Consider the following 10,746-nt stretch of genomic DNA (forward strand, 5'->3'; position numbering starts at 1 on the left):
TTTTGGTTCTAGCTTTATATTTGATGTACAAACATGAGAATGGTATCAATCTTCTCATCTAACTCTGGGCAAGACAACGATATAAGCGTGTTTCCACAATTATCAAACTGTTCCTTTGAAAGTTGAACTTTACTGATATATTTTTTCAGTTCTTTGCATTCTCGTACTTCCATTCTTGCTCTATCTGTCTCTTTTTGTTGTTCTCCCTGCCTCTCTTTGTCTGTTCCTCTGTCTGTGTTTGCACCCAGGTGAGCTGTCACACCTCTTGTTCTCAGCACCCTACAATTACACCATGTGACTCCACTCCTCAAACAAACAGCCACACACACTTAAATGCCCTTTTGCACGGAAGACATCTGCATCTCTTAAACACGCACACACACATCACGAATCGAGCGTCTCGTTTGACGGGGAGCAGATTTTGGGGGATAGAGGCGGCTAATATGAACTTAAAGGGTTATAATAGAAACTGTGGTAGAAGAAAATGATTGGAATAAGCCAAAAGGTCTTTGTGGTGATGGTGCATTTCATTACACTCTCCATGGCTCATCATCAGAGCAGGTAAGAAAGCCTTTTCTAGAAATGAATCTGGTTTTTTTTTGCTGCTAAAAAAATGGTAACCCAATATTCTAGAGCAATTAAATTCTGTTCATCTATAAAGACAACAAGAACTTTAAAAAAGGAAAGGGTGTGGATCTTTCCCACATAGACTATTGAGGCAGGACTCTTCCAGTACAGTGTGAGCTGATGTGAAATGAACCCACTTGGCCTGTGTCTAATCATTTAATAGCCTCTGATTGCAGTGTGGGTGTGAGGAGATTTAACAGCAGCTTTGAATGAAGCTTGTTTAGTGGTTCTGTAGGCCATGTAGTTTATTGCACTTTTGTTTATGACAGCAGATTTTAATGAGGGAGAAATTATTACTGCTTAGAATTTAAGGACTTTTTTTGCTGAATGCATGGGAATGAGGTGTTTCATAAGTAGTTACAGTATGCAGCTGCAGTATATGAGTCAATGTGCTCAAAAGACCTGGTAAGTTATAAAATGTATGAGATATTTATCTGAATATGGGATTGTTTTTCATTTAATCATCATTTAATCCCTATTTCTTAAATCTTTTGATTTACCTTTGTTATTCATTGCTTTTATTATATTTTATTTTCAATCTATTTTTGTTTTTGCAGTCTGGATATAATAAATCATTATTGTGTCAGGACTTACGTTACATCTGTCTCCTGATTATTGTTCTCACTGTACAGTCATAACAGTCTTTTCTGCATCTGCAAAGACAAAACAAAGACAAAAAAAGGTTACATTATGGGATCAAGCAAATATTGACTTTTATCTGGGCATACCTTTTTATCACACCTGATTGTTGATTCATTATTTGCGATTTGTTTTTTTTTTACAGTATGAACTATCCTAGCCACTGTACTAGCTGTCTGAAGAATGTGTTGATAATACAACATACTAGCTAACTGTTAGTCCACTGTTATGTATAGTCCAGATGATAGCCTACTGTTTGTGCCAAATTTGAGGTAATATGTTTACTTTTTCAGAAATTAAGCCATCATAAAGTCTCTTTAAAGTGCACTTTTGTATTTTGTATGTAGTATAAAACTACAAAACATGCAAACAACGGACATGATATCATTAAGTCCAGCCTAGGTTCTCAGATATTGTGATTTCTTTCTCACAATGTCACTGAATTCACAACAACTATTCACCTGAACAGCTTGTGATGTTGTATATGGTATCATTGTAATCTTTGATCAAAACATAGAGGTAGACCTATTCTGTGTTATTATCATGTTTGGTTCAGGGATTTGCAAAATACATAATTTTGTTATGGCACAAAGTTAAACACTGTTTACTCTCGCATAACACGGTAACATTTACCTCAATTTTCTTTGAGTGCCTCTTTCTGAATTCTGACGTAATATAAGAACCTGTCAGTAATGATGCTAAATGCCGGTGATTAATAAGCATCTGAAATCTCAATTTACTGCTCACTATTAGAGTAAACTACTAAGTGTTTATTACATAAGAGGTGGTGAATGAGTGAACTAGGGACTCATGTGTGTTTACTAGATTAATTACTGCGTTGTACTTCCTTTGGTGACCTAATGTTGATCTTTCACCTGTGATCATTTGTTTCTTTCTAGCACTGACATAAAGATATACTTTTGTGAATACAGTTTAAATATAACTTTCATTTTTGGAATAGCGTTGGTCTAACTATTGTTGTTTTTGTGATGACTATCACTGAACTGGTTAAATGCTGAACTTTAAAGCCTGCTGTCTACAACCTTTATTAGAAGTGTGTTGATTTAGCTCGCTGCTAGCTACATGCAAGGCAGGAGAATAGCAGACATATATGCTTTTCTAATATTTAAATGTTTCACCTTCTTTCAGGGCATCAGTCTGAAATTAAAGCCCTGAAGGCTTGAAGATGCTTAATGGTCTGATAACCTTTTGTCCCAGCCTCCACAGGTCAGTGGAGGATGCGCTGGAGCACACTCGGGGTCATGCACTGCCAGGGCTCTGCAGCTACGGTCAGACTACTTCCTGTTGTTTGGGATGGAAGAATGTTAGCGGCATTTGTCAGCGTAAGTCAATGTGTGATTCAGTGATAGCACAACTACAATGACACATTACCCACAGTTCACAGGTTATCAGTACGGCATCTCAGAAGAACAACAGATATTAGGAAATAAATGTGAGGGAGATTTGATTCTTGCATTTCTGATTCTCCTCATATATAGTTTTTTCTTTAATACTAAGATACCAACATAAGAATCAGTAGTGGTGGAAAGTAAATAAGGGAATCCACTAAAATACTACTCTAAAGTACAATTATTTATCCGTTACTCATGTCTTTCCATTTTGTGCTACTTACTTTTCAAGGGAAATCCTGTATTTGTTACTCCCCTACATTTATCTGACAGCTTTAGTAACTAGTAATTTTGTAAATTAAGCGTTTACATACATGTGTGACAAGAACATGTGATGAGTTTATAAAATACAATGCCTTGTTAGAGATTACACTTCCCAACATTATCTAAAGTAGGTAAAATAAAATCCACCAGCTTCAAAATTTGAAAAACTACTTACGTATGAATGCATCAGTAATAATCCAGTGTTTTATATAGAACTCTGAAACAGGATGTTCTGCTTAAGCTTTACTTACTTACTTTAAAAACTCAAGTATATTGTGCTGATAACACTTCTTGTACCTTTGCTAGAACTGAAATGCAAGATTTTTACTTATGATTTAGTATTTTTACATTTAAAGCTGCACTACTCAATATTAATCAATGCATCAAACAACTATATGCAAAGAACCATCATCCAACTCTGCAGTTCCCGTCAGCTCTACAGAGCACCGTAGCATTGTTTAGCTCATTGTTTTGGTTTACGGCCCACAACTTGTTTTTGTTCACTCTCACCGCTCATCAGTGTTGTTCCAAGCTGCAGCAGGCAGCTGTTTTCAGTGAAAAAGCTCCAATAAACCATTGTATGCTATGTGCTCAGCACCAAATGACAAACAGACAAAGTCACTGACTAGGTAGGGAACATAGTGGAGCAATCGGTAGCCAAAGAGCCGCCTGGTGGAGACCAAAATAGAGTTAAAAGGTGAGTGAATGTCATACTTACATGCTCAGAGACACACAACCACCAAATGAAAGACAAAGTTAGCAACAAGTTGGTGAACTTAGTGGCGCATTTAGCAGCTAATGAATCAAATATTTCCCTCAGGAGTTGGTTGAGACCAAAACAGAGATAAAAGGAGAGTTGTACCATGCTATAATGATGATCTTATCATATACCAGGGTACAAAAGTCAATGATGTTAGCATGAATTGATTTATACTGTGTCTACCTTCCTCCTCAGCGGTGTGCAAGAAGTCATGTGCAAATGGAAAATGCGTGGGACGAGACAAGTGTTTATGCTCCACAGGATATAAAGGACCTCAGTGTGATGAAGGTAGAGTATAATGTAGAAAATCATTGTCAGTCTTATGTTTCTAATTTCTTAACCATTACCTGAGTTCTCCTGCATCATTTACCGCGAGGATTTCTATCTGCTGTTTGAATAATGTTTCATATTGACTCCAGATGTGAATGAGTGCGGTTTCCTGGAGAGACCATGTTCCCAGCGCTGCATGAATACACACGGTAGCTATCGCTGTTACTGTGAACCTGGATACACACTCAGTGCAGATGGATACACCTGTACCAGTGAGTAATTTCCTGTTCAAACAGAACATTTAAAACTTACACTCCAGTATCTAAAACCCAAATTAAGAAAATCTGTAAACTGGTGGATTATATTTCTGATGTTTTCCACAAGAAACCTTCTGCCATCTTTATACCATAATAGGAGGTTAAAGTATCTGAAGTACTTGGTACTCGGTTTGCACACCTTTTTAGGATAACATAAATGTTTATGACATAAATTCACAGTTTATATTATAGAAAGTGATATCATAACAAAGTTTAAGGGTGATAGGGTATTTCAAGGGCAAAAAATATAAATTAATGATTTATGTAAGGTACTGATTTTTATTTTTAAGGTGTGTTTGGTCACCATTGTTGTTTATGGCTTCATTACCACTCGCAGTTTTGCAGAGACTGTGCGTTTGCTGTGTGTGTGGTGGTATGAGTGTGTGAATGTGTGTGTGTGTGTGTGTGTGTGTCTGTGTGTATGTGTGTGTGTGTGTGTGTTCTCTCAGCGGTGATCCAGTGGCCTATTTCTCTGACCGATCCTCAGCCAGTGTTTCCCTGTCTGTCTTCCAGGAGAAGCCGCATGTTTCTCCCTGCGCTGCCAGTTTGGTTGCCAGATGGAGAGAGGGGGAGCGGTGCGCTGTCTGTGTCCCCCCGGCCTCCACCTGGCCGCTGACAACAAGACCTGTGAAGGTAATGCTTCCTCAGAAACACCCCTCAGCTCATAACTGTGCTGAATTACTGTAGAAACATGCCTCACTTGTTTTGCAGTGCTTTTTCATGCTTCTTCATACTGTAAGCTTGAACTGTTCACTTCATTGTTCAGTCTTGTTCCCAGGTAGGGGTTATTATTTAGTGTGGGGGCTCAGGCTATGAAAGAGGCACTGCTCAGCTTGTAGTGATGAAACCACCCCTCTGATCTGGGAGCATTTGGTGCCTTTCAGCTGATTGTTTTGGTTAGTTGCTCACAGCTTTACTGTTTTGGTGTAAAAGTCCACTGTACAATATCTACTCCGGTCCAAACAGCTGACAAAGTTTGTGACTAAAGCTTGTGAACATAGTGGAGCATTTAGCAGCTAAATAGGTATTTTTCTCATAGGTTGTAAGAGAACAAATGAGAATAAACACAACTCCAAATAAATACTAATGGAAGGAACTTGGATGTCTCAATTGTGTCCCTAATTCATCAAAATTCAGGTTAATTTCCTAAAAAGGTTCCCGGTCACCTATGAAAGTTCATGCACTGACAACAGCGATATAGTGAATCACAACATTCCTCACCCATCTAGACACTGCACTTCTATTACTTCCGTTTTAATTTGTGCTTTGTTGTTGCTACCTTTATGCCGAGCCAGATCTTCTCTATTTGGCTTTATTTCTAGAACAGGTGATGCACACAGCTTCCCATGCACATTATGTTAACTACCTGCAGTGAACTTACCCATGGCACCTCTCCACTGGGTCTGTCCACCCAATGGTAAAAAGCCTTTAATTACCTTGTGTAAAGGAAAGCATACCATGGAGTCTCTCCGCATTGTCCAAACACTTTATGACTGAAGTCCCCCCCCCCAATACCTCAGCAGCAGACACCTCCTGTCCTGTAATGAAGCAAGCCTTCAACAGCCTCTCTCACGGCTGTTAAGATATTTTCACACTGTGGGACAGTTTTCGTTGGGAACGATTCAACATCCAAAACGGAGAGAAATCATAGCTTTTGCCTCACAGATGCACAAAGTATGCACTGTGTTTAAAGTAGTCTAGGACCAGTATACGGAGAACTGTACACGGAGCAGTAAAGTTTGGTTCTTACATCAAAAAACCTATTATTTCTCTACTGCTAAGGGAGTAAGGCAGTTTATTGGGTATTTTCTGTAATTTATTGTCTTCAATCTGTTGTCATTTGGACAGAGGTATGAAAAAATATATTTATATCCTGACAAGATAAAGTAACCATACATTAAAAAAGATAGATGTAGCTGTGTGTGTCTGTGAGAGACTTGAAACTCAGGCCATTGTCACAACTGACATAAATTTAGAGAACCAATTACTATATTTGTGTGTCATTATTAGTAAATACAGTCCAGAAGACGCCACAAAGGTCTTCGTTCTGCACACCTGATGTGAAAGATTTGTGTGCTTGGGTCATTCCTTGTTTATGAACAGCAGTGCACCTTTCAAAGCTTCAGTACAAAGACGCAGTCGCAAGGTCAAGGTACTCATTTGTGCCTCTCGTGTCTTTTTGAAGGTAATTATTGTTTTGAGTGAAGACAAACATTTAAGCAGCTTGTCCTTGAGAGGTTTGGTCTGTGTGTGTGTGTGTGTGTGTGTGTGTGTGTGTGTGTGTGTGTGTGTGTGTGTGTGTGTGTGTGTGTGTGTGTGTGTGTGTGAATGTGTGTGTTTATGCGTGAGGTGAGCTGGTTTGTGTGGACAAGGAGGGCCAAAATTTTTTGACTGTTGTGCAACGAAATTAGCCAAATGTTTTGGTGGTCTTTGACACGTGTTTGTGTTGTGTTGCAGATGTAGATGAGTGTCAGCGGGATGCTGACGTGTGTCCACCACGGCGGACCTGCAAGAACACTTTCGGCAGTTTTGTGTGTGTGTGCCAAGACGGCTTTGTGATGGGGACACTCCAGGGCTCGCTGCAGTGTCGAGGTGTGGTCTTCAGTACTTCCCCATTGTTGTTAAGCAGATGGACACATGTTTTTAATGAAATCTCATAAAATGGTGGTATACATGCTCCTGTATTTATGTGCTTTAATGTTAAGGCATGTGTGAGGTTTTCTTTTAACATTTGGACATAAAAAAAACACAGGGGAAAGAGTAACAAGGATATCATGCAACAGAAGTCCCCCCACAAGAATCAACGCCTAATGAGTCTTAGACCACTAGGCCACAGCAACGCCCTAGTATGACATTTTTTTAAGCCACATTCAGAGCGGTTCCATGTCCAATCCTGTAAATTACTTAAATAAATGGATCACAGCTCCACATGTTCTCCTCATCTGTCTTAATTGGCAGCGAGAGGGATCATGTGAAGATGTGCTTTGGCAGCAGAGGATCCAGAGACCATGTTTATTTGATGAGCACTCATAATCATAGCTCACCCACTCAGCGGTGGGCTCACCCACGAGCTGTTTTTGTTTTGGTCCATGTGATGAGCATTGCAAAATTATCTCTCGAGCAGGTTTGAAAGAGACCGTTCTCCAAACCCTTTGCTCTCTCCATACCCTCCATCTAATATGACTTAGCTATGAAGCAGCCTCACTCTGATAAGAAACGATTAAATATCTGACAAACATTCCTTGTGTCTAAACAGTTCCCTCTTCTCCTCCCCACAGATAAGGATGAATGTTTAATTGGGTCTCACCGGTGCAGCCGCCATGCTCAGTGTGTCAACACAGATGGTTCCTACACCTGCCAGTGTTTGGAGGACTACTTCGGCAACGGACGCACCTGCTGGCCCAAGAGAGCCCCACAGTCCAAGGCTATCATGTACTTCAATTACAAACTCCTCAAAAGGACCAAGCCCATGCAACCTTCATCTTAGAGCAACTTCTTGCAACCTACGTGGCTCAAATGAAAAGGGACACGCAACATTAGAGGGTAACTGAAGAGGTGTTCGGGTTAATAAAATGGTTAATAGAGGCGAGGAAGTTTTCAGCACTCTCAGAACTTGCTGTTATGCCAAGTATTTTGTAAAGTAATAATAATTTTCAACACAACTGGAAACCTTGTTGGCGTTTTTTTCTGTTCAAGGCTGTTATTTCTCTTCCTAGCCAGCAAGGCAAAAACCTGGAATACCCAAGCACCATTAGTTGCCTGTTTGATGTCTGTTGAAAGAACCCTTCATTTAGGAAATACACTGCAACGGGACCACACTCTGTACTTTGCTTGTGTGCTTCAGCCCAAATGGACTATGTTGACAGAAGGGTTTTCCTTGCGCTGGCATCACCAGTGTCACAGAAACACCACCCCTGTTGCACGTGGGATCTACTTTGTCCAGTGAAACGCTGCACAACATTTTAAATACTTCTTATCAGTTGCTGGTAATTTATTAAATATGCCATTAAATGCAAGTTTTCTTAATGAAAAAAAGCAGTTTTCTGAGACTTTCCTAAGAATTTGTCAATAAAAGGCTGACCTCTGGTGGATAGATAAGGGTAGATACTGTATCTCTGCTACCTTGGCTGGTGAAACAAAATGCTGTGAAAGGATATCTGCTGTGATTTGTAACTCTACCATATATGATGTGTTTGTAAAGGGTTGTTATGATGTTATTTTTCTGAATTTTAAATTAAAAATCTATCGACAAATTCAACATAGTCAATGTCGAGGCATTTGAAACACTGCTAAAACACAGACTGATGTTTTCATACCTCACTGTTTATCTTCCTCTGTTATGCCACAGGGAATGTTTTCAAACCTACTAAGTCACACACAGGGCAGACTACCACACAGCAAGAGAGCATAGACAGGTCAGACCAACCAAATACCAAGAATCTTTGTCTGTCAGCAGCTGTCTGGAAACCTCTTCCTGCATTCAGAGAGCGCAAGAATGGAAATTGAAGTTCGTTTTTGATGTTTTCCTCAGGTCAATTTTACGTTTCCTTCCGAACGATTAAGATCGTGACCCTGGGAGAGGGGGAATTGCAATACTTAGATAATAAAGATAATAACTGTAATGATAGGGGATGGTGGTAGGGGGCACTATGTGTTATGTCAGGGCCTCAGTTGCAGTCCTGGAAGGCTTTGGAACGCTGAGAGAGTCAGGCTTGCAGTGAGAACAAGCAGCTGCTGCCTGCTGAAGGGCCCTGCCACTGACCCTATTCATCCCAACAGCAGGTGTCACATCAAGTCCCCGCCTCACCCTTACACACACACATTCACACATGTGCTCCACACACACACACACACACACACACACACACACACACACATACACCCATGTGCAAAATCACAGAGCCTCGTGCACGTTTACACACACAGATGAGTGTGTATGTGTGTGAGGGGGGACCTGGAACTACTTACAGAGAACAAAGAGGGAAATCAGGAAAAAATGCAGCCTCTTCGAATAAATCTCACCACAATGCTGAGAAAAATCCCCAACCTCACTCCCAGAAACGCAAGAAAAACCTTGTTTCTCTCTTTCAAAGCAGTCAAAAGTGTCTTACAAAAGCAGAAATAGAAAACATTTTAGATAAAAGGATCCAGGCCCCTTTCTGAAAAGGACCTCACACCAAGTTGTGTGTAATTCCTACCAGAAACTGGTTTATTTACCAAAAAATAATAAGATTTAATGCCAAAGCACTTAGGCCACAAATAAAGGACAACAAGTGGTGGGTACACTGAAGGGGGCTAGGGAGAAAAAGGAGGACGACGCTGGGGTGGAAATTTTCCCTTTTCTTGTGCTTGTTATTTTCTGGTTCTCTGTTTACACGACACACAAGATTTCGCATGGAGGAGTAGCTACAGGAACAGTGGCGCTCGAGCCGTGCAGAACGGCCTCCGCAAAATAAAAGAAAACAATAAACATGTCAGAGGAATTTGGACATCTGCAGTGACACAAGCTCTCACACCAAGGCCATGGCAATTTCACGAATCAAAGCGCTGCTAACTCGGCTTTCCTTATATAAAGCAAAATCAACATTTATCCTGAGAAAGTGAGCAATGATGCTGACAAGTGCATAGAGCCAATGACAATACAATAGCAGAGATGCTAGGAACAACTGTGCCACCCACGTTGCTGAAAGACCATGCTTTCAAACACCACCACTGAACTGTAAAACCACTAAAACCCCTGTCTTGCCCATACTGTCCTTTTCACTTTAGCTTGAAATAAGCCAGTCTTTTCTCCCCGTGCTCCATCAGAGGAGGCTTTTCCACGGCTAATTCTGGTATTATGTTCTTATTGGACCCACATCTCCTCTGACACACAATCACTATAAAGAGGAACACAGTGCAGTGTTTCCATGAATGAATTAAAATTATAGATGCTGCTGACCAGTCCTACTCAGGGGGAATGAGCCAAAGCTTGAACCCTTGGCGTAAAATTATAAATCTTGTTAGGGAGCCATTTTTTTCTTGCTTGCCCTTGCCTACAAAATCTGCAGTAAAGAGAGTGTGACAGTTCACTGCCTACAGCAATCTTCCCAGATTTCTTTTATACACTATTGAATTTGACTAAAATGAGCTGAACTAAATAAAGCTGATCTTATTGGTTCTGTTGCCAAAAATCATTCCCCAGTATTCATGAATCTGTGCCAGAAAGGACAAAAAGAAATGAACTGGGTTCATTTGTTTCAGTTTAGAAATGAAAATAGAATCACATCACAGCAGCTTAACTAACCCTCTGTACTCAATTTTGCTACGGGGATAATTAAAGCTTCCTGTTATCTTAAAGGCAGCACTGTCCTCTCAGTCACTTTTAAATCACATTATGTGGAGTAAATACATGTGAGTCACTCTCTTCTGTGTGACCCCGGGAGGAAAAAAAAGCCCATGTGCACCCGTGCTTCCTTGT

General features: G+C 40.3%; 1 protein-coding gene across 1 annotated transcript; it reads left to right on the forward strand.

Moving 5' to 3' along the window:
- Nucleotides 1-360: 360 nt before the first annotated feature.
- Nucleotides 361-8,539, forward strand: LOC127354622 (nephronectin). Its single transcript, XM_051384637.1, has 7 exons — nt 361-561; nt 2,485-2,609; nt 3,895-3,987; nt 4,119-4,241; nt 4,800-4,919; nt 6,744-6,878; nt 7,565-8,539. The coding sequence occupies exons 1-7, from the start codon at nt 485-487 to the stop codon at nt 7,771-7,773; spliced, it is 882 nt and encodes a 293-aa protein (XP_051240597.1). The 5' UTR covers nt 361-484; the 3' UTR covers nt 7,774-8,539.
- Nucleotides 8,540-10,746: the final 2,207 nt, after the last annotated feature.

The sequence above is a fragment of the Dicentrarchus labrax genome, unplaced genomic scaffold, assembly GCF_905237075.1.
Source record: "Dicentrarchus labrax unplaced genomic scaffold, dlabrax2021, whole genome shotgun sequence".
Taxonomy (NCBI): domain Eukaryota; kingdom Metazoa; phylum Chordata; class Actinopteri; family Moronidae; genus Dicentrarchus; species Dicentrarchus labrax.